This window comes from Rhinatrema bivittatum, chromosome 3 (assembly GCF_901001135.1).
Source record: "Rhinatrema bivittatum chromosome 3, aRhiBiv1.1, whole genome shotgun sequence".
NCBI lineage: Eukaryota > Metazoa > Chordata > Amphibia > Gymnophiona > Rhinatrematidae > Rhinatrema > Rhinatrema bivittatum.
In genome coordinates this window covers 44,456,120-44,481,319 of record NC_042617.1, presented here as the reverse complement: position 1 = coordinate 44,481,319, position 25,200 = coordinate 44,456,120, and the positions used below count along the sequence as shown (strand labels likewise).

Below are 25,200 nucleotides of genomic sequence, written 5' to 3'. Positions count from 1 at the left end.
TAGGCATGGACCAAAGGAATTGTACCTATGTGGTATTCAGGAATCTTGTGACAGTAAAGACCAGGATTTAAAGAAAAGTCCAATAGGAAATAGCCCTCCTTTAGGTTTCCTCTTCCTTCCTCCTAGTTTCTTTTAAAATGCATAAGTCGAGTAGGGCAAAACTCTTGATATACAGCACTAAACCAGTATGGCTTTGTCTATTAATCCTGATGAATTATTCCACCATAAGAAAAAAAATCCAGGGCAAGGTATGCTTATTTACTTTACTGGAAAGGATCCCTTGAATTATTTGGATGCAATTAGGCAGTGCTTAAATACAGATGTCCAGGAGTTAAAGAAAAAAAAAAAACCCCCAACAACTTTTGGATTTGCTAACTGCTCTACACAATGTTTTGACTGCCAAACAAGATTTCAACTGAAATCATTTAGCAGAATGGACATCTGTCCTTCACATTTTGAAAAATAAGTTACAGTGCAATCTTTTTCATGTGAATGCTGTAATTGAAAACTTATCTTCTGAATTCCAACAGGTTGAAATGCAGCTGGAAGACATCTGAGCAGGAATCTATCTTCAGAGAAGTGAAGAATGAGTTACAAAATGATTTTTGCTTGCAAGCAAAGGAAATTTCTTGTTTAGAACAGAAATGTTTAGATAAGGAAACTGAATTGACAGCCTGGGGAGAAAAGAACTAGGAAGGGGAAACCAAAAGGAGGATAGGATTTTCTCTAAAGGACTTTTCTTTAAACCCTGGTTTGTGCTACTACATGGTTCCTGAATGTCTCCATTAGTACAGTTCCTGCCTATCTGCATATGTGTTTCACATGAGACTAGCCACTGTCTTATGGTTAGCTTGCATGGCTCTGCCTGCTAGTCATTCCTTGAGGAAAGCCCTCTGCCTTACTGGGGCTGACAGAAAATGTTTCCCGTCTTTATGGATATTGTGGAATTGTTTCCAGCTGAACTGTGGGGATAGATATCTCCCTGCATATGCTGCCAGCCCCAAAAAATGAACCAGGAAGCAAACTGCCAGACTGCTGTGGAGAGCTTGTTAGATGCAGTATGCTCCATCCTGATGCATTTCTAAGACTTGGACTAGTTATTACTTTTATGCTGGGCAGTTAGCTTTGCAATGGAAGTATTAAAAGTGTAGGATGATCCTCATTCTGATACCGGTGACAAAGGCATTTTCCAAATCCAGAATTATTGGTAGCTGTTTCCTGAAAAGTCTAAGCCATGTCTTTTGTAACTTTAATTCACTGTGAATTATAGTAAGTCACAACAAAAATTCATATTAGAAATAAAAAAAGGTGTAAGATAATTCTGCCCTTGATGAATTCAAATTGTTCTACTGGCTGTGATACAGTCCCAGCTAGATATGCGTGTGGGTGTGATCTGTCCTTCTGAACAGTTGCAACAATCACCATACCTTCAGTTTTTTGTCCAAAACAGTTTATTTCCATTTAAACTTATCTTAAATTCATAGGAATTTTAATATTTCTTAAAACATCTATTCAATGAAGACTGACAGATAAAAATATTTAATATATAGAAACATTACAAATTACTATTTCCATTAAATCATAACCTTGACTAATATAAACTTTTAAATGTCAGCCTTCTGCTTACTGCTCAACATTTAAAACTATGGGCCAGATTCATCAAGGCTTTTTTCCCATTTTGTATCTATGGGAAAAACCCTTAGTAAATCAGATACTATGGAAGTAGTAAATTAGAATTAAACAGTTTCTAATGCTAATAGACACTTAGCAAATTAAGTAGAGATCTTTCAGTACCTTGTCGACCCTCATCATTAGTAAACAAACCAGCATCACTGCTGCTGATGCTGCTGGATTCACTGCAATATAGGAAAAGAAAGAAATAGATTAGAAGGCAAATTGATCTTGGTTATAGAAATGTTAGATACATGGCTGACAAAGAGTAAAGAAAAAAATAAAATATATATTTTACTTGCTCCATAAATATCCTGGTTCCATTAACTATTGAGCATATTATTTTTGGCACATAAAACCACAGGAATCTAATGGGACACCGACAGTAAGCCAGATGTGACTGCAACTAGGTGCTGACACAATTGATGCATTTTATTATCTGCTGCCATCAAATGCTCACTGCTCCTTTCTAAGGCTGTGCAATTCAGCTTGATCCCAGAACACCACTGCTCCATAAAATGGAAAAAAATCTCAGTCAAAAGCATTCTAAGCCTTTCTTCATCACATGAAATACAAAAAGCCTGTAGATGGAATTACATTTCAACATTTGTAAATAATCTTGCAGAAAATGCATTAAGGACTCGCTACAGCTATAACTTGTTGAGAAAAGAAAAAAAGTTTGTAAGTAGATGATAAATCATTCAATCAAAGCAAGGGTCACCCTGAGAAATACAAATATCAATACAGCAAATAAAAAAAATGAGGATGAACTGGGTTACAATCTCTTATTCTGTTTCCACAAGAGCAGACTTAAAGTGAAAGAAAAAAGGCAATAGTTATCTAAATCATAAACTAAAAAAAAAAAAAAAATCTATGTAGTTAAGTATTACATTAAAAAAATGATCATGAGGCAATAAAGGAAAAAGCTTCTCTTATGATTTTACATTCAGTTTCTTAGATATAGCAAAGTTGCTTACCTGTAACAATTGTTCTCCATAGAAAGCAGGACAAATTAGCTACATGTCATACAATGGCATTGGCCCAGATCAGCTCTCTCAAAGCTCTGAAATATCCCTTCTGAGCATGAGCAGGAGTTCCCACACACCAGCCCCACACAAGCCTTCTCAGTCTCTTTCTAGCTAGGCTTCAACTCTAAAGGAAAGGAGGGCAGGATTGTGTGACTGATTTGTCCTGCTTTCTATGGAGAAAACCTGTTACATGTAAACAACTTTGCTTTCTTTGTGGGCAAGCAGGCTAAATATCTGCCTCACAAGTGGACTCTCAAGCTAAGGTTTGCACAAAAAGTTTTAGTTTTCTAAGTTAATATCATTCTTACAGTTAATCTAACTTGTTTAAATTAGATTAAATGCAAGCCAAGTTCAATTAAAGAGGTCAGAATTTCTACATCTTTTTGAGGTAGATATGAATTTTATTATAGCAGCATAAGACATATGATGGTTTTAGATATGGTAGATATTTTAACTGTGGTTTAGCAGAGTAAATTACTCTTACAGTGTTATGAAAACACCCTGTTTGTGCATTGCAAATTAGCTACCCAACAAAATAAAGTAGTAACTAGCTAATCTTACATTGATCAAGAGTACTGAAGACATCAGGACAATCACAGGCACTCACTCTCTACTGCAGTCCCAGTCATCGAGAATCAATCCTGACATGGAGAGCTGCCAGATGTACTCAGCTGACAAACACAGTCCCACAGTACTCACAGAAGGCTCTGTTAGTTATATGTAGGCAAGAGGCAGGAACAAATGCTAGTTTGGCTTGCAAAGGCACATGCAAGGATGCTTCATCAGGAAGTAGCAGGTGCTCCAAAGTCAACAGAGCAGGAAGCTTAGTCTCAAAAGCTTAGGCTGAAAGCCAAAGTTAAATGTCTCACCTAGAAGTTTGGGCTGGAAGCTTTAATGAAGGTTTTGTTAGAATGCCTTTGTTATTTAGCCACCTTTAAGGCTTGTCTGGCTCTCATCAGGACTTCATCCATAGAATCCAAATTTGATACTGTGATTGGATATTACCGCAATCCACTGGCATAGGATTGTGGGCTTCTAATACTGCTTCTTCCTATCTGGTATATACATACACATCTAGATTTCACATGGATGGTGACGTATACTAGAAGACATTTGGTCAATTGAAACTGGCTTCACAACAACATAAATTTTGTCAAGGCCAAAAGCTCATCAAGTTCCATATCGAATGTCGGTCTATAAAAACAAAAATAAATAATGTTTGTATCCGGCTTATACCAGCTAACCGTAAGGTGAAGACAGCTTGTTCTATATGGAGAACAGCAGCAGGTTTGTTCTCAGTGCAGTTTCACTGGCATTCACATTAAAACTGCAGAGGCCCATTACATGCTACTCAATTTCCATATTGGGTTGCTTGGCCTGTATTCAGTTTGGCTCACAATTGCACACACTCCTTTTTCAGGGTGACTGGCTAGTTCCTACAGTTTTCTTTAGGAAGAATATGCAACCCAGGAAAAACAAGTGGGAGGTGCACAAGTTGAAGGGTATTATTAAAATTAATTTTTAGAACTGCTTGACCAAAGGAAGTATCCTCGCAAGATTCCTGTTCTAAAACAGCAATGCTTGATGAAGGTATGAATGGAGGACCAGGTTCCTGCTTTGAAAGTGCCCTGTATGGAAGTGGATAGATAAACCTCTGAAGCTGCAGTTTCTCGAATTTGGTGAGGCTTTATCTTCCAGGTAGTTCTACACCTGCTTCCTTTTAACAGAAAGAAATGCAGTCAACAGCCAAGATGAAAGTTTGGTTTCCTACCAGACAGTTCTGTCTGCTGGAATCAAAACAAATGAATAGTTAAGATTGCTTCCTAAGCCACTGTTCTGTCAGAATAAAAAAAAAGAATCTGTATTCTACAGTCTAGATTATGGAGTGTTTATTCTGCCTTATTAGCTTGAGGCTTAGGGAAGAAAGTTGGAAGGACTATAGACTGATTCAAATGGAACTGCACAACCATCCTTAGCATAAAACTTCAGGTGAGTTCTCAGAACTACACCATTATTGAATATTTGAGTGTATGGAAGGTAGACTACTAAGGTTTGATTCTTCGAGTTGAGGTTATAGCAATAAAGAACAGTGTTTTGAAAGACATTTTATATCATTCGTTGCCAAGGGCTCAAAAAGAGAAATCTTCAGTCTTGACAAGACTAGGTTAAGATCCTACTGCATTGGAGGATCCCTTGCAAGTGGCCAAAGATGGAGAAGCCTTTTATAAGCTCCTGATTAACAGAAGTTAGAATATCAATCAACCTTAAAAATATTATGCAATAGCAATGCACTTTAATGGAATTTGATTTTAATTCTGTGTAGGAAAGGTGAAGAAGGTATTGCAGCCATGTAGAAAAGTGTCACATATAAAAGGATCCTAGTTCTGAGTTTTATACTAGATAGAAAACCTTTTTCTACTTGGAACCATAGGAATCTTGTGTCTGTGGACCTTTAGACAGAGGTGAGATTGACTCTACCTGCAGGGAGGAGCCCTACAGGTTCTCACCTTCAGCAGACGGACTCAGGCGACGCAGAGACCAGTCAGGACCTTCACCTTTACCAGCCCATTTTCCCTTCGGGTTGAGGCTTTGGGTGCGGTCTCTGCTAATGGCAGAAAAGAAGGTCCATAGTAGCTGGGGACATAGGCAGACGGCAACTGGGCATATCAGGGCCCAAGCTGTGGTCAGAGGCAGCCAGCGGTCAGGCGTATCTGGGGTACAAACTGTGGTCAAAACCAGGTATCCATCTGAGGAGGGAGAAGAGGGATAAATAGGCAGGATAGGCAGGCAAGGGCAAGAACAAGTGGGCAGTGTGGTATAGAGTGGAACGAAGACAGAAGACAACTTGAAGAAAGTAGGACAAGGACTAAAGCAAGCTGGACGAGGAAGAAAGACAAGGCTGGAATGAAGACAGGAACGCTGGGAAGGTACATGCTCTACTAATAAGTAGCTGGACCTGTTGCTGAGGCAAGTTGTTGCTGGGAAGCTACCTTTTTAAAGAGCAGCACTTTTGATGTCATCTTTACTGGCCATGGAGGCTTTCCTGCTGCAGTACCTTTAAAAACTGCAGAGTGAGTTGTGGCGGTTGAAACCTGCAGCATCCTGTTGCGTGAGGGGTCCAGCGGCTTCTCACCATGTTTGAGAGCATGGAGGATCAGCAGTGCGGCCAGCCCAGAATTGGAGTGAGGGTGGAGGTTCGTGGGGTTGGCTCAAGGATCGCCAAATGTAGCAATCTCTTGTGGACGGTCTTCTTGCTGCTGGTAGAACTGCTTTAATCTCCAATGAAAAAGGCAAGGCCTCTAAGATTCAGCATTCATTGTTCAATCTCCATGCTGTTAGCACTAGAGAACAAAGGTTTGGGTGAAGAATCATCTCATATTTGGTAAGAAAATATGATAATCGGGAAGTAAATGGGCTGAGCAATAGATAGCCTTTGGAGCCAAAAAGGAGCCACTAGTATCATCTTTCCCTTGCCTTAGTTTTAAAATGGTCTCAGAAATTAGATTTGCAGAGGACACAAAATTATTCTGAATTGTTAACTCCCAAGATGATTCAGGCCGATGAAATACCATGCGCTGGCCGAACCGCAAGGCTCAATGCGCTATTTGGACGCGTGTCCATAACCCCCGATGCAAAACAGGGGTTAGCGTGTCCAAAACGCACGTCCAATCGAGCACGTAGCTAATGGCGCACATCACATGTAAATTCATGTTGATGAGGCTAGTAGCTATTTCCCCCTGATGCCAAAAAAAAAAGTGCACCCGACGTGCATATTTTTACCCTCAAAAAGTGTACAGAAAAGCAGAAAATACTGCTTTTCTGTACTTCCTCTGACAATTTTGTGGCAATATTAAGTTGGAACACAAAAAGGAGAACTGTCAAATAAAACTTTTAAAAAAAAAAAAGCATGCCATGGTCAGGTTAAGAAAAGGGACGCTCAATTAATGAGCGCCCCTTTTCCTAACCTGTGGCTGTGCACAGGTTAGGGAAACAGAGGCTCGTAAAATTGAATGCCTGTATTCCTAACCCGCTGACTGCCACTCTCCTGGGCATCCGCTGCTGAGGAGGTGCTAGGGGCACACAATTTCCCCATGTGCCTCCATTTTACCAAGGAAGCTTATTTGCATATTGCATCGGGCACCCGGAGAGGTCAATTGTCATGCATTAGGAGAGCGGGTGCTCAATCATGAATGCCTGTTTTCTGCACAACAATATTGCATCGGTATGACGACCTTGCGAAAGAGTATGGGCATCTAAACGGCAGATGAAATTTAATATTAACAAGTGCAAGGGAATGCACCTAGGGAAAAGTAATTCAAACTGTAGTTACAAGATATTAGTTTCCATATTAGGAGTCATCACCCAAGAAAAGGATCTAGGCATTGCCATGGACAAGGAAGAAAGCAGATTGTCACTCAGCAGTGCATAATTCAGAGGGAGGTATCTTCGAAGGATACTAATGAAAAAGGAGAGTTAAGGCATTCCAACAGAGAGGTTTCAATAAAAGCAAAAGTAGTCCATGTGCCTATACGTAAAGAATCCTCTGAGCTAAAGGATTCCAAATTATCCTGAACTGAAAAGCAATTTATTAATACAAACAAAAAACACACTTTGAAATGTCTGTATACCAATGCTAGAAGTCTAAAAAGAAAGATGGGAGAGTCTATAGCAGTAAATGATGAAACACACTGGCATCTAAGAGACCTGGTGGAAGGAGGATAACCAATGGGTTAGTGCTTTATCAGGGTATAAATTATATCACAATGATAGGGAGGATCAATCTGGTGGGGGTGCAGCGCTTTATGTCCAGAAGAACAGAGTTCAATAGGATAAAGATCATACAATAGACTAAAAGGTAGATTTGAAGACCTGCACATGGCCATCCATGTGCATACGGTTACCAACGCATGCACGATATAAAATCCGCTACTCGCACGCATGATTTTATAGTGTTGCGCGCATGTGCATGCGAAGGCCCTCTCACATGCATAAATGGAAGGGAATTTAAGAAATGCACACTTCAATGGAATTGGCCTTTTCCCCATTTCCCTCTAGTAAAGGAGTGGACTGGGAGGGAACTTCCTAAACCCCTTACCTAACCTGACTCCCTTTTCCCCCAACTAGCTCCAATCCCTAAAACCCTGCTAACTACCCTACATTTTCTTGTTTGTTTTTTTTTACTTACTCATTCTCAGGAGCAGCAGTAGGTTGCGAGGGCTGGTCGGATCCCGGTGCGCGCTTCAGTGGGACAATGCCTAAATGGCACTCGCCCAGATCTCACCCATGGCCCACCTCTTTTTTTAAATTTGCTTCACAATGCACGTACCAAGATATTGGCACCCGGCTGCGGGCCTCTGAAAATCTGCATCTATCTCCTGGAATCGTTGCATGCAGGACTTTTAAAATTAGCCCTTAAATGCACAGTAGACTATATGGGTAGAAATACCATGTGTGTTGGGGGAAGAGTACAGTGATAGGAGTATACTACCGTCCACATGGCCAAAATGAAGCGGACAATGAAATGCTAACAGAAATCAGGAAGGCTAACCAATTTGGCAGTGCAGTAATAATGGGAGATTTCAATTACCCCAATATCGACTGGGTAAATGTAACATCGTGACATGCTAGAGACAAAGTTATGGTTAGAATAAATGACAGCTTCATGGAGCAATTTTTTCAGGTACAGTTGAGAGGGGGAGATATTTTAGATCTAATTCTTAGTGGAACACAGGATTTGGTGAGAGAAGCAACAGTGGTGGGGCCACTTGGAAACAGTGATCATAGCATGATCCAATTTGAACTACTGACTGGAAGGGGGACAATATATGTAAATCTACAGCCCTATCACTAAATTTTCTAAAAGGAAACTCATAAAATGAGGAAAATATTTAGAAAAAACTGAAAAGTGCAACTGCAAAGGTTAAAAGTGTACAAGAGGCGTGGACATTGTTTAAAAATACCATCTTCGAAGTGCAGCCTAGACGTATTCCACGCATTAAGAAAGGTGGAAGAAAGGCCAAATGATTACCGGCATGGTTAAAAGGCGAGGAGAAAGAGGCTATGTTAGCCAAAAAATTATCCTTCAAAAATTGGAAGGAGGACCCATTCTAAAGAAAATAAGAAAACGCATAAGCATTTATTTTTAACTTTTCTATACCAACATTCCTGTAAAAAATACAAATCACATCGGTTTACAATGTAACTGAAAAAATTCGCTCAGGGGCGATACATAGAACATGGGAGGCAATTAACAGTTGAACGAGTCGTAACATAACATATCATAGCATATCATAACATCATTTATTTTATTGCTTTCTATACCGGCTTTCACGACCAAAGGTTGCATCAAGTCGGTTTACATTTAACAAGTCGTGCATTGAACATAGAACTAGAGCTATTGAACTGGTGCAGAAAGTAATAGTTACAATGAACAAGGAAGTTTACAACTGGGAGAGGAGGAAAAAAGAGAACAGGGGCAGGAATATTTACATAGTAAAACGCATTTACAGAGAATATTTACATAGTATGCAATATTGGATCAGTGTCTAGAGGAGGTCGAGGGCTGAATGAAGTCGAGGAAGTGGTAGGATATTGGGGTGGAGGAGTTTATACTGGGAAAAGGGAAGAAGGAGGTTAGGGACGACTAATTTAACGGTTGAAAGGGAACCTGGATCAGTCTGAACTCTGGTAGGTGACCCTAACAAGGTTAGGGACGACTAATTTAACGGCTGAAAGGGAACCTGGATCAGTCTGAATTCTGGTAGATGACCTAACAAGTCATCTCATAACGAATAAGATGATAACTGAGAAACATAACAGGAACGAAGCGAAGGTCTGTGAGGGCCAACTGGAATGTTGGATTGAGAGTGTCAGGCTGAAGGAGAGGGAGAATTAAGTGTCCGGGAAGGCTAGGCTGAATAGCCATGTCAAGTTAAATGTAAAACATTGATAAGAAAGGCTAAGAGGGAATTTAAAATGAAGTTGGCCATAGAGGCAAAAACTCATAAAAACATTTTTTAAATATATCTGAAGCAGAAAACCTGTAAGGGAGTCTGTTGGACCTTTAGATGATCAAGGAATTAAAGGGGCTCTTAGGGAAGATAAGGCCATCGTGGAATGACTAAATTCATTCTTTCCTTCTGTGTTTACTAATGAGGATGTTGGGGAGATACCGGTTCCGGAGACAGTTTTCAAGAGTGATAATTCGGATGAATTAAATCAAATCACGATGAGCCTGGAAGATATCTTAGGCCAGGTTGACAAATTAAAGAATAGCAAGTCACATGGACTGGATGGTATACATCCCAGGGTTCGGAAAGAAATAAAAAATGAAATTTTTTAAAAAGTAAAAATTTTTAACCTATCATTAAAATAGTCCATTATACCTGAAGACTGGAGGGTGGCCAATTTAACCCTAATATTTTAAAAGGGTTACAGGGGTAATCCAGGATATTATAGACCGGTGGGCTTGACTTCAATGCTGGGAAAAATAATGGAAACTATTCTAAACATCAAAATCACAAAGCATATAAATGGTTTAATGGGACACAGCCAGCATGAATTTACCCAAGGGAAGATTTGCCTCACAAATCTGCTACTATCCAGGAAAATGATCTAGGCGTCAGTCTATAATACATTGAAATCGTTGGCTCAGTGTGCTGCGGCAGCCAAAAAAGCAAACAGAATGTTAAGAATTATTAGGAAGGAAATGGTGAATAAAACGGAAAATGTCATAATGCTTCTTGCTCCATGGTGAGATGTACCTTGCGTACTGTGTGCAATTCTAGTCTCCGCATCTCAAAAAAGATATAATTGCACTGTGGAAGGTACAGAGAAGGGCAACCAAAATGATAGAGAGTATGGAACAGCTCCCCTATGAGAAAAGGCTAAAGAGGTTAGGGCTGTTCAGCTTGGAGAAGAGACCCCTGAGGGGGATATGATAAGAGGGCTATAAAATCATGAGTGGTCTAGAACAGGTAAATGTGAATTGGTTATTTAGTCTTTTGGATAATAAAAGGACTAGTGGGGTACTCCATAAAGGTAGCAAGGAGCAGATTTAAAAAAGAAAATTCTTTCACTCATCGCACACTTAAGCTCTAGAATTTGTTGGCAGAGGATATAATTAAAGCAGTTAGAATAGCTGGGTTTAAAAAAGGTTTAGATAAGTTCCTGAAGGAAAGGCCATTAACTATTAATCAAGGCGACTTAGGGAATAACCACTGCTATTATTGGCATGGGATCTATTTATTTATTTGAGGCTTTTATATACCGATAATCGTTTAGTAACATCACATCGGTTTACATTCAACAGGAACTCACAACAGCGCTATGCAATAGCAGCAGTGTTTACAGATAACTATTAAACTTGAGATAAATAACAATTCTGTACAAGGGATGAGGAAAGCAAGATACTTAATGTTTGGGCACTTGCCAGGTACTTGTAACCTGGATTGGCCACTGTTGCAACAGGATGTTGGGCCTGAAACACCCTTGGTCTGACCCAGTATGGCAACTTCTTTTGTTATATTCTTAATATGCAGAAATCCTCTGCTCGGTGTGTGTTGGCAGTCCATAAAGCAAACAGAGTGTTAGGAATTATTATGAAAGAAATGAAGAAAATAGAAAATAACTATGCCTCTATCACTGCATGATGTGACCATGCCAAAAGTACTGTGTGCATTTCTAGTCGCTCCATCTCAAAGAATATAGTGGAACTGGAAAAGATGCAGAGTAGGGAAAAGAAAGGTTTACTGTTCTTCGGCTTGGAGAAGAGATGACTGAGGGGAGCTATAATAAATATCTATAAAATCAGGAGTGGCATGGAACCAGTAAATGTAAATCAGTTGTTTACTCTTTCAGAAAATAAAAAAAGACTAGGGGATACTCCATGAAGTTACTAAACAGAACATTTAAAATAAATTGGATGTAATATATTTTTTTCTTTCAACGCAAAATTAAGCTCTGGAATTCATTTTCCAAGAATGTGGTAAAAGCAGCATAGCTGGGTTTAAAAAAAAAGATTTGGACAAGTTTCTGATAGAAAAGTCCATAAACCATTATTAAGCAGGTACTTGGTGAAAGCTATTGCTCACCCAGAGGTGTTAGTAGCATGGGATCCTACCAGATATTTGTGACCTGGAATGGCCACTGTTAGAAAAAGGATTCTGGTCTTGATGGACCCTTGGGTCTGACCCAGTATGACAGTTCTTATATTCTTATGCTAAAGCCTTGTGACCTGGTTTTTTGGAATAGTACTTTGGAAACTTGTTGTTGAATGAAGCTGCAAAGCAATCCTCCTAAGAACTCCCCATTGTTGACAAATGCTTTGTAGAGTGCTTAAATGGGGAAACCACTTGTGAGTTTGAAAGTGAGTGCTCAGAATATCTGCCACAATATTGGCTTTTCTAGACATAAATGTTCTTTCCATTGCCCAAGTCCATATCTGAGAGCTGACACAGACGTTGGAAACCAAATTCTTCTTGTCTGTTAGAATCTGAAGGACATTTTCTTTAATAAACTGTTTGAAAGCCACAAGATCTTACTACTTATCTGATAATTTTCTTTTCTTCTTTTTTTTTTTTTTAAAGGACAGTCAGGTGAATCCAGAACAAGTGGGTTTTGCACCTCTACCAGCAGATGGAGTGGGAGCAAACTAACATCACAATATATATACCCCTGCAGTGACATCAGCCTGCCAGTATTCTCTTCAAAAGCAACTGTAGTAGACTAGCAAAAACTTGATTAAAAAAAGATAACTATTTCAATACTTGGCTATCAGGCAACACTGAGCTCAGAAAAGAATGTAATAACAGTCCAGGGACTGTAATAACACTTACCAGAAATCCCTGTAATACGAAGTCAACACAGGAGGACCACACACACTACAATCATCTGGCAGCCAAGGGAGAGAAGATGAATTCATCTGATTGTCCTAAAAAAAGGAAGTTATCAGGTAAGTAGTAATTTCTCATTTCTTAGTGTCCAGTCAGATGAAACCAGAACAAGTGGGACATACTCAAGCTATTCCCAAATAGGGCGGGAAGCTGCCTGCGATCCAGTCAAAACTGCATATGCAAAGTCTATGTCCTTCTGGGCTTGCACATCCAGTCTAATACCTGGAAAATGTGTTCAAGGAGGACCACGTCGCAGCTTGGCAAATGTCAGAATTTCACCTCTGCCCATAACACTGCCTGAGCCGTAGTGGAATGAGCCCTAACCTAACTAGGTAACAGCTTTCCTGCATCCACAAATGCAGCCATGACTACCTCCTTAATCCAGTGAGCTATTGTAGCTCGCCAGGCTGGCTCTCCCTGACTAATACCACCGTGAAAGACAAACAGGCAATCTGACTTCCATTTAGGCTCAGTAACCGTCAGATACCTGTCAATATGTCTCCTGTCATCCAAGGGTCGCAAGAGACAATATTCTTCTACATCTCTCTCTCTGATCAGAGACAGCAGGGAGATGGACTGATTCAAATAAAACTCAGTGACCACCTTCGGTAAAAAGGAAGGAATAGTACACAGCTTTATTGTCCCTGGAATCACAGGGAGTAATGGCTCTAGGCAAGACCAGGCCTGAAGTTCAGAAACCCTACACGCAGTAGAGAATCCAGATTCTTGGAAGATGGGAAAATCCTTCCTGGTTTAGAACCATATCTGACCATGTTACGGTTTTTCCATAGAGATGAATTGCTGGCCTTGCCATGCTGGGTCAGACTAAGGGTCCATCAAGCCCAGCATCCTGTTTCCAACAGAGGCCAAACCAGGCCACAAGAACCAGGCAGGTACTCAAACACAAGAAGATCCCATGCTACTGATGCCAGTAAGAGCAGAAACCATTCCCTAAGTCAACTTGATTAATAGTAGGTTAATGGACTTCTCCTCCAAGAACTTATCCAAACCTTTTTGAAACCCAGCTACACTAACTGCACTAGCCAAATCCTCTGGCAACAAATTCCAGAGCTTAAATGTTTCTCCAATTAGTCTTAAATCTGCTACTTGCAAACTTCATGGAGTGCCTCCTAGTCCTTCTATTATCCGAAAGTGTAAATAACAGATTCACATCTACTCCTTCAAGACCTCTCATGATTTTAAAGACCTCTATCATATCCCCCCTCTGCCATCTCTTCTCCAAGCTGAACAGCCCTAACCTCTTCAGCCTTTCCTCATTGGGGAGATGTTTCATCCCCTTTATCATTTTGGTTGCCTCTCTCTGAACCTTCTCCATCGCAACTATATCTTTTTTGAGATGTGGCGACCAGAATTGTACACAGTATTCAAAGTGCAGTCTCACCATGGAATGATACAGAGGCATTATGACATGTCCCGTTTTATTCACCATTCCCTTCCTAATAATTCCTAACATTCTGTTTGCTTTTTTGACTGCTGGAGCACATTGAGCTGATTTCAAAGTATTACCCACTATGACGTCTAGATCTTTTTCCTGGACAGTAGCTCCTAATATGGAACCTAACTTCTTGTAACTACAGCAAGGGTTATTTTTCCTTATATGCAACACCTTGCACTTGTCCACATTACATTTCATCTGCCATTTGGATGCCCAATCTTTCAGTCTCGCAAGGTCCTCCTGTAATGTATCACAATCTGCTTGTGATTTAACTACTCTGAATAATTTTGTATCATCCGCAAATTTAACCTCATTCGTTGTATTCCTTTCCAGATCATTTATAAATATATTGAAAAGCACCGGTCCAAGTACAGATCCCTGAGGCATTCCACTGTTTACCCTTTTCCACTGAGAAAATTGACCATTTAATCCTACTCTGTTTCCTGTCTTTTAACCAGTTTGTAATCCATGAAAGGAGATCTATTTCCTGTGACACTTGTTGGCTCTTGGTACCTCCCTGCTGATTGATGTAAGCCAGTGTTGTTGCATTGGCCAACATTATCCAAACTCATTGACCCTGCAGCCTGACGCCAAACTGAAAACATCCCAACCAAACCACCTTGGCTTCCATTGATGTTCCAGAGACTTCCGCATTCCAGCACCCTTGCGTTGTCAGCTCCTGACAATGAGTTCCCCAACCAAGGAGGCTCACATCTGTTGCCCTAACACCACCGGACTGGCTAGTATTGACAACTCCCTTCCTTAGATGCTCCGCCTGCAGCCACCACTGCAGTTGGGAGGAGACCTCCATCGGCAGGTGGAGCCGAATCGAATAGTCCCGAGACTGCAGGGAGCGCTGAAGTGGACACATATGCGCCCTCGCCCAGGGTATCACTTCCAGAGTTACCGCCATTAAGAACTTGCAGGTAGGACCATACAGTCGGGTGCAGAGTATTTATTAATATAGACGGAGCTGTGCCAGCAGCTTCTGAATTCAAGCTTCCAGCAGAAAAAACTTGCCCTGGTTCGTGTTGATCCGACTCCAAGGTATTCCAATGACTGAGCAGGCTGAAGACTGCTCTTGGCCAGGGTCACCACCCAGCCAAGCTCCTGCAACAAGGAAATCACTGTGCGAGTCACCAGGTGGCTTTCTCCCAGGTACCTGGCTCAAATCAGCCAATCATCCAAATATGGGTGTACTAAGATCCCATCCTCTCTCAACTCTACCAAAACTACCATTACCTTGGAAAAGGTTTCTGGGAGTGGTGGCCAGACCAAAGGGCAGTGCCCAAAACTGAAAGTGGCATCCCAGAACTGCGAGCCACAGAAAGCATTGATATTCTAGTCACATGGAAATGGGAAGATAAGCATTGGACAGATCCAGAGAGGTCAGAAATTCCCCCGGCTGCACAGCCATCATCACCGAGCGCAGATGATGGTTGACACCTTTCAGATCTAGGATGGGATGAACAGAGCCCTCCGTCCTGGGCACCACGAAATAAATGGAATATTGCCCCATATTTTCTTGAGATGTGAGCACTGGAAGCACAGACCTCAGACTGAGGAGCCTTGCCAATGTACCCTCCATCGCCTGATTCTTCTGCTGGGAGTGGCAGGGAGACTCCATGAACATGTCCCAAGGAACACTACGAAACTCCATCACATATCCTTTTATCACCTCCAGGACCCACCTCTGATAAAAGAGAGGCGCCCCCCTACCTCCTGTTCCGATGGATGGGTCGGCAAACCTTCATCAGGAGGCTGGGGAGGTCCCACTACTCAAGCCTGCGCCTCCTTGTGTTATCTGGGATGAAAGAACTGAGGCCTACCAAAGGTTGAGTCCTCTGAAAGTTTGTTCCTCTATATAGTCAAAAACACTTGAATCTTCTAGCACGACCTCTCATGTTAAAGGAACATGGCATCTGTTTCTTATTCTCCAGCAAATGAGAAACCAGTGATTCACCCCACTTACTGGCCAGTTTCTCCAACTTGCTCCCAAACAAGAGTGAGCCTTTAAAGGGCAATTTGGTGAGGTTAGCCTTGGAGGTCGCATTGGCCCTCCAATTTCTCAGCCATAACTGACGCTTGGCCGCTACTATCAAAATCATCTCTCTGGTTGAAGTGTGCACCAAATCACAGCCCGCGTACTCCAAGAAGGCAGCAGCTAGCTCCATTACTGCCCTGGTGTTTATCCCAGAATCAACAACCTCCTAGGAGAGAAGCAAACAAGAGCAAGCCACCAAGGAACAACAAGAAGTGACCTCAAGGTCATTGCCACTGCTTCAAATACTTAAGGATAGTCTCAATCTTTCTATCATGACATCCTTCAAGGTTGCTCCTCCTTCCACGGGAATAGTGGTCCGCTTGGAGACTGCACACACAAGTGCATCCATCGTTGAAAAAAGTAATTGCTCTCTTGCTACTGGATCCAGAAGGTATAGGCCTTACAAAATTAAACCCCCTTTGAAGTTAGCCTCTGGTGAACCCCAGTCAAGATAAAAAAATTCTTTAATGGCCTCCATCACAGGGAAAAATCAAGAGGCTTTACATAAGGAAATCAAAATGAGATTTCCCTTTGGCTCAGACACGGAATCTGCTCCAGGAATGCTGAGCATTTTCAAGGTCTGGGAAATCAGAGCTGGCAGTTCATCTCTATGAAAAAGCAGAGGCATAGTTCTATACGGTTCTAATCCTAGAGGAATTTCACCATCTTCAAGAGTCAGGATCTGCATCTTCATCTGTGCTATCCAGATCTCTATCAGGCTGTGCTGCTGATGCTCTAGGAGTACACTGGCGCTTAACTGTAGGTCCAGGAAAGGTTCCTACCTGCAACTCTGCTATGGGAGCATTGGGCAGGGCTGAGGACTGCACCTGAAGAAAGGATTGCAATCCCTGGAAAAATTCTACCCAGGAAAATGTAGACTTATCCATACCAGGAGGTACTCGAGGTGTACTTACTGAGCTAACTTCCCCTGCTGAAGAACTAGTTAGGGGAGATCAAAATTCAGGCAACCCACCTGACATGTCTTTACCCAGGCCTACATCCAGCTGGGAAGAACCAGGCTTAGTGAAATCAGAGGAAGAAAATTCTCCGTGAGCCTCCAAATAGCACTCGCACAAGTTAGCACCCAAATAATATGACAGGCAGTGGAAAGAGAAAGGTGCTTAGGTTTCTTAGGTATAGGTGACATTATGGTCAACAGTGCACTGAGCAGCAACCGGAGGCGTGCATTGTAAATGCCCTATCTTCACATCAGTGGCTGCTTGTTGATCTAGCTATGGTTTGTTTGTTGGGATTTTTTTTTTTTTTTAAATACGTCCAAAAATTCTAGGTGTCCAACCTAGGCGTCCAAAAATTAGGCGCCCCAAGGATAATCGCTGCAAAACGTAAGCACACAGCAACGTACAACTTGTGTGCACAGGTAAGCGTGTGGCCACTGAAAGGCGCCACTTAACTTGGACGCACTAAGGCCCAACTAAGCATCCAAAAACTGGATGCACAAACTGGACGCCCAGCTAGATGCACACACCGAACCAATAATCTACCTTATAAATGGGCTCTGACCGACGGCCCGCAAATGCGCAGAAGAGAGCAGCTCTACCGTGCATGCGCGGGCGAGCACGGTCAGAGCTGAGCGTGCCCGAAAAAAAAAATGGCGCTGGGGCCGCAGGAGCGGCGGCGGCGAGGAGCAGGAGTGGGAGGAGCAGTAGCAGCGGCAGCAATGAAAAAAAATGGCGCTGGGGCCGCAGGAGCGGCGGCGGCGAGAAGCAGGAGTGGGAGGAGCAGTAGCGGCGCCGCGCACGGGAGGGACCCTCCCGGAGATCTTCCGTCTGCTGGTTGTGGATGATCTGAAAGGGGAGGGGAGAGGGAGGAAGGAAGGAAGGGGGAGGAAGAGGACAGGGAGGAAGAGGGGGAGAGGGAGGGAGAGGAAGGGAGACTAGAGGGAGGAGGGAGAATGAGGGGGAGGGAGTGGGAAGGAAATGGACCGAAAAATTTTTTTTTTAAATGTAGCCCTTTGTTACGGGCTTAACGGCTAGTCCTATAGAAGGCAGCCTATAGAAAGCACGTGAAACACCATTGAGGCCTGCCACCCGGCACATAGCGAAAAGCCTCAGAGCAGGGCCTAGTCTACAGAGACTGCTCAACCTCCCATGGAGCAGGATGAATGTCAGAATGGCACGACAAGCACGGAGACCGGGGGAATGAGGAAGCCCTACACTAAAAAAACAAAAAACAAATCTCCTCCTTCTCCATCTATGTATGTACGTATGTATATATGTATATACACACATTTTTTTATTTCTTTTTTTTTTTTTTTAATTTAAAGACTTACCTGACTCAGCCTTACCTGGCAGAGTACAAAGATGGTCTCCGGCTGCAGGGGGAGAGGGCATATGCTGTCACCACCATGCTCAGCTTCCTATCAGCTGCTTAATTAGCTAAGTCCACGCCGGCTGAAAACCAGCTACCGGACGAAGATACTCATCTGAGGGACCACAGAAATCACCTCAGGAATTCTCAACTGTGGGAAGGACAATTTGGTATCACTGCAGGAGAGCAAGACAATTTTTTTTTTCCTTATTTCTCCTGTTTTCAAAATGAAGCAATCCCCAATAGGGAGATGTATGTCCACCATCTGCTGGAGATGGATAAATCGGCAGGCCGATGTCACTGCAGGGGTATATATACTGTGATGACAGTTTGCTCCATCTTCATCTGCTGGTAGAGGTGCATAACCCATTTGTTCTGGATTCATCTGACAGGACTAAGAAAAATAGCTGGATTTAGGGCCCATGATAGAACTTCTGATGGAGTTCTGATGCAACACAACCAGCCGAGGACTGTCATGAACATTTTTTTTTTGTCTGCGCCAAACAAACAATCTCATATGGGTTCCATCATTTTTCATTGTTCACACAAGTATTTTATAAGTATAAATATGTTTTCTAATTCTCTGGGACAATTCTGATCTTTCATCTTAAATCAGACCAACAGTGACCTTCCACAGTGAACAGATCTCTACTGACGTTAGTATCTTTGTCCATAGCAATACCATACTGTTATGAATGTAATTTACTATTAATGTGTCTCCATAGTGATACTGAAATCAGTGTGGACATCCATGAGGCCACCCTAAGGAGGCAGCTAAATTCTTTATATGACATTGCCCTGCAATTATAAGCAAAGATGGAAAATTTAGAAAATATGAGGATCAGAAAGGAAATGGGGTGGAAATATTCCCCCCCCCCCTTATAAATTTACTTTAATCACTTTTTAAATTTTGCCTATTCTATTTTTTTTTTTGGTTGCTCTATTTTTTGGCTTATTTTGCTTTCTATTTTTTTTTTTTGGGGGGGGGGGGGGAGAGGGCCAGGGGGAAGAGAAGATGGTCCTTCATTTTTAAGTGTTTTCAGAGGCTTTTCTGGCAGCTCTATACTCTCCATTCAATCACCACTTCTTCCAACTTCATTACTGTGCCCATATCCTCCCCCTCTTCCAGATCCTTGCTTCCCTTTCCACCTAACCTGAAATTCACCAGGCTGCAGACTCGACTCCTGCTCTCAGTAGCACGGCTACCGAGACTCCGCAGGGCAGCAGCCACGCCTCCCTTTTTCAAAGGTCTGGGTTGCTGAATGTGTGTCAGGCACCAAGATTGAGTTTAGGTGCCTAGGTCAGCGGTTCTCCAAATGTCAAAAATTTTACCTAGCAAGCCTAGGCTTTCTATTACAACCAAATATGTTTGCTGATTGAGGAGAGGCCAGAGCAGGGAGTATCCGTGCATTTCTTTTAGTCTGAAAAAGTATCCAAACAAATAGGTGCACTTTCTCCAACTCATTTTTCAAAAGGGAATAGTTTCCCTTTGGAAACTGGTGCAAAGTCTCCACTATCCAGACTTTATACTTCTGCACACAATTTGAAAGTTGCACCAGGGAGTCTGGCTTCTCTGGATTTTAGTATTTGTCTGCACGTTTCTGTTTTTAATTTATGGTCTTTAAACAGCAAGGGTCACACTCTGTGCTCTACATGTGTGACACAGATGAAGGGATTCTACTAAGTTTTGTATAGGTATCTTTAGTAGTCTGGCTTGTTTGTTTTTCCATCAGAAAATGTTTTGTGTTCTGCATGTGCAGTGCTGTCTTTTCATAGGTAGGGTTCTTGCTCTTTTGAGTCCTGGGTATTAGTGCTCTAATGGCATGGCAGGTTTCCTATATCACTTGAATGTATTTTTTATTTTTATTTGCAGGTTTTCATGTTATTTCACAAAGTGGCAGGGGAGGGAATATGAAGTGCTGTTACTGAGGGGATACGAAAATCTGAATATAATTTTTTGAATAAGTTGAAAAGGGAAACTTCCTAGCTCTGCTCTATATAAATTCCAGAAGAGAACAGAACTTCTTCAGGTTGACAGCGAGATGCACGAGAGTTTGTCTGAGATTCAACCCTGTCTCGAAAAAAGATCAGTGTGAAAAAAAAAAACAGCTTTACTATCTTTTTACAAGCAATTATTAAAAAATTGTCTCGCGCACATCATTTAACAAAATATTTAAGAGTTTTTAATTCAGCTGCAGCATGTAGTCTGCAGCGTGTCGCTAAAGTGAGCATCATTTGCAAGTGTGCCACAACGGAAATAAAGGTTGAGAGCCACTACCTTAAGCAACCAAAGAACTAGGATATTTTAGTCCATCATCAATTTAATTCCCACATCAACAAAAGCTTCTAGCTTGAGAAGATAAGTGCATAGCTCTTTATTCCTGCTACATACTTGTTTTAGCACATTTGGGTTATATTGCTGGCTGCTGGAATTTTGCAGCAATAGCCAATGTTCTGGAATCCTTTAATGCAAGAGCCTTCAAGTATCTACCAGCATGCCTGCTTTACAGGATATCTACAACAACTAGTGATAACACACATTCACATGCATATGGTCTGTAAATAAGATTAATTTTCATATTTTGCTTAATCATTCTCAAGAACAGGATTTTGAAAAGGCATCAATATATTATTCCTTATAGTCAACTAGTTGAAAAGTACATGCCTGAAGCATTACATATTGAAGTGCATTTTGCCTGATATACCTGCCTGGGCCCAGCAACGCCTCACCCCCTCAGGCTCAACCTGATTGACTGCAACAGGGAGACTGCACAACACACCCCACCCTTAGAACAGGTGATAGTAGCAGGGCAGGAGAAAAAGAAAAGTCCACTCTGGATCCCAGCATAACCTGAAAAGCCCCTCTTCTCACCTGTCTCCCTTATTTTGCTGCTTCTGCCTTCTTCTCAAAGCAACAATTGGACCTGCTACCCAACATTTCCAGTTTTACAGGCCAGATCCACTGCCGGCAGAGGCCCTGGCCTGACCTAGCTAGGCTGCTCCTTGCACTCCCTTCAGTTCCTTCTTTATGACTTGCAACATGCACTACCGCTTCACTAAGGATGTGCAACCACACAAGTAGTATCAGAAATGCATACTAACAGATGGAAAGACATAGTCAACTGGCATGCTCTCTTTTTTGCACAATGTGCCTAAAAGATAAACCAATTGTAGGACAAAGTCAGAAAACATTTCCAATCTCATATGTGATGTAATAACAATGTACAAAGGCACTATGATAAGGCATGGAATAATTTCCTGACCTTCTTTATTTTAGACCCATAAAGCTACGGAATTTCCTTGTTTAAGTTTGACTCATAATATTCAAGCAACAGAGTCTAGAAAATGTACCAAATTCTTCAACTAGCAATAATGCCCTATGAGATACATAACTATGATCAATCAGTATCAGTGTTTCCATAGTGACATTGCATCACTATGAACATGTGCATTGATAAGGTTACAACTAACCAGAGAGTGCCAGGGCCTTTGATGGGCATGGCTTACTGTAGCTCAGGCATTCAGTGATTAATGGATCAAAACAAATCAATGGAGGATAGGCAAGAGGTATCTAACACTATATGAAATCTAAAATGAATTTTCAGTTTGACAGTAAAAAAAAAAAAAATGTAAACTTTGTTAAACCTCAAACTATCCTGAAAATTGCTAAACTGTTCTTGAAATTTAACATATTAAGGATTGACACTAAACGTGTGACAAAACCACCCCCGCCACAAAACCAAAGGAGAAATAAATCCAAGTCTTACTAAAAATAGATTAAAAATACAATTCAACAATGTAGCACTAGACTCTTAACTATGCTGGCATTATTGTCAATATAATTATTCTTTTTGATTAGTACTGCCTTGCCTGACAATCCATTAAAAAAAAAAAATTCTACACAGCTGGTAAAAGAAATGGTTTATAAATATTAAATAACCATATCCTAGGACATATGCATTAATTTCAACACATTTTTGCTATGGTGTTCAAAACAAAAGGAATAAACCACCTGTCACTCATATTCTCATCCGAGCCTTTTTGCTCTTCATACTCCATTTTGTCTTTATTTGCCTGGTTCACTTCTTCAGCTTCTACCACCACCCCCTCATCTGGGATCTCAGGGACATGCCTGGATGCTGCAATTTTTCTTTTTTTGACTTTGCTCTTGGCTAGCTCTAAATGTTGATAATATCTGTTATCATTGTTCATGGCTTGATCTCTGCTGTTGCTCTGCTGATGGGTCAGTGCTAGTGAATTTGTGACCTCTGCTGGTGGATCTATTGCCATGCGTTTCACCTTTCTTCTCCTACGCAGAGTCCTACTCCCTAGGTTGTCAATCATCAGATCAGGTTCATGCCATAAAGGTCTTTTGACTCGCATATTATTTATATTTGAGGAAGGTTTGCGTTTTGCAATCAACATCTGGTCATCAGAATCGCTGTGGTCTTTTTTGTTATTGCTGTTAGTTTCTCGATAGTCTTTGCTTGGCTCCTCCAAACTGGAATCTGAGCCCTCACTTAAGCAGTGACCAGTTTCCCATGGATGGTGGATATTATCTGATCGCCGTTTTCTTCCCCTCCGTTTTCTTGCTTGCCGTTTCAGGAGGCAGGAGACGCTGCGAGAATGATCTCCAGTATCAGCAAAGCATCCCCTGGCTTGCTCAGAACTTTCCTCCAGTGCAGAAACCAGATCATGAACAAGCTCCTCCATAGTCCTGCTGAAATGCCTGTGTTAATAAAAGAAAAAAAATATTCTGAAAGCTAGAAGAAAATAAGTAATAAATTAATCAGACTTCTAAAACAGTGAGAGTGGCAACACTTTTCTTAGAACACTCGGATCTACCAACATGAATTAAGTTATAGCACAAATAATCCTTTTTACAGACTAGAAGAATGAGTCATTGTACGGAGAGATCTCATGTTTACCATTGATGCACCAATTATGAATTATAATAGCCATGTACAGGCCAAATTCTGACAGGTCCCAGACACTGTCACTGCAAGAGAAGGAACTTTGCCCAGGTACTTTAAAACATTGTCGCTGTGGAAAATGAAGAGGCCTTATTCTGATACACTGAAGGATACCTCATCAGATGTGCCTATGTTAGTTCCTGTGCAAATATAAAGCAGAGGCAATGACTTAAGATCCTAAGCAAGTGTCAGGGACAGAGAGCAAGCAGAGGTCAGAAATATTCTCACCCTTGGGGGGGGCAGACAGACGGAGAACAACACTGACACACAGCTTGGCATACAGACATGGCAGTTCTCCTCCCCGAAAGAATGGGAAGGGGGAAGAGGACCTGCAACATGGCAGGACCCTTCCCGAAGTAACGGGAAGGGGGAAAAAAAAAAAAGACCTGTGTTAAACTACCCATGATACAGAACTTTCTCTAGGGAAAACCAGTGCTTAGTGGCCAGGATGTTAGGAATCATTTTCTAAATGCTCTCTCTATGTCCTGCCAAATCTGATAAATAAGTCTATTTCTGAGAAGAATACTCATTGTCTTTTCCCTGGCTTAGGATCACAAGTAAGGTGGGAGGACAGCTGGCAGTGTCTTGTAACAGAAAGATCCCTGCACCCCTAAACCTGCTTACATCATATTATTAAGTAGCAATCACCACAAAAACAACAAGTACGCAATGTGCACTCTTACCGAATGGACACAAATGCCAATGGCATTCTTTACTATCCCTGCCCCTTTTCTCTAATACTAGGTCACAGATGGATGGACAAAGCCTGCTCTAAGGCATCATTTTCGAAAGAAAAGCCTACAAAGCTTTTTGTACATGGCATATGGTTTTAAGACAAATCTCCTGAATTAAAAAAAAAACAAAAAACGACAACACTAATAGTTCAATTGCCTCCTAGTTTGTCCTCGATCGACTAAAAATGTTTTTATCTAAGCTAGCTACTTTAGAAATACAGAAGATTAGTAAGGCACTTACATATATAAAAGAGTGAAGTTTTATGAAAATGGTGATAAACCAAATGCTTAACTGGCTATGGTAGTTAAGAAGAGAGCCAGTAGATCCACTATATTGAGACTTAAAACAACCACAGGACAAGTTACAACAGATCAGGCAGCTATGGAGAGCATTTTTGTTCAATATTACACTACCTTTTATTCAGAGCCTACTGTGGCTGAGTAAAGTAGGGTTCAGGATTACCTAGCCTCATTACAGTTGCCTCACTTGGTGAAAACCCAGATAGAAAAATTATATGCACCTGTCTCTTTACTTGATGTACAAGCTGCAGTTAAAGCATTGCTGCAGGGAAAATGTCCTAGCCCTGATGGATCCTACATGGATCTTTTTAAGAAATTTCTTCCAGAGTTGGCACCTTTCCCCCTGTTAGTATTTAATAGGGCAAGTGAGAAAGGACAAGGTTTAGGGGAAATGTCGGATGCCAATGAGTCTCTCATTCCTAAACCAGGTAAAGATGCTATGGACTGTGGCTTTTATTGACCCATCTCCCTGCTCAATTTAGATCTAACGATTCTGGCTAAAGGGATGCAAATCGGATTTGGGGATGTCTTACCTAGTCTGGTTTACAGGGATCAGACTGGCTTTGTAAAAGGTAGGCTGTCCACTTCTAATATGAAATGACTTAATATTTTACAACTTGCGCGATGTCATGGGGTCTTTGGCTTGATTGTCTCTTTGGATGCCAAAAAAGCTTTTGATAGGCTTTCTTGGCCTTTTCTTTACTCTGCCTTGCATTATGTTGGTGCTCCTGATCATTTCATAGCTTGGATTTAGGCTATGTAAGCTAAGCCCA

At 41.5% G+C, this 25,200-nt stretch overlaps 1 protein-coding gene across 3 annotated transcripts in view; it reads right to left on the bottom strand.

Moving 5' to 3' along the window:
- Positions 1 to 25,200, bottom strand: part of GPATCH2 (G-patch domain containing 2) — a 424,518-nt gene that overhangs the window by 349,218 nt on the left and 50,100 nt on the right. For all 3 annotated transcript variants that reach the window (XM_029593187.1, XM_029593188.1, XM_029593189.1), the window contains exons 2-3: positions 22,433 to 23,149; positions 1,795 to 1,856 (exon numbers count right to left, since the gene is read on the bottom strand). In XM_029593187.1, the coding sequence (XP_029449047.1) occupies positions 1,795 to 1,856; positions 22,433 to 23,149 (779 nt within the window). The remainder of the gene's footprint in view (positions 1 to 1,794; positions 1,857 to 22,432; positions 23,150 to 25,200) is intronic.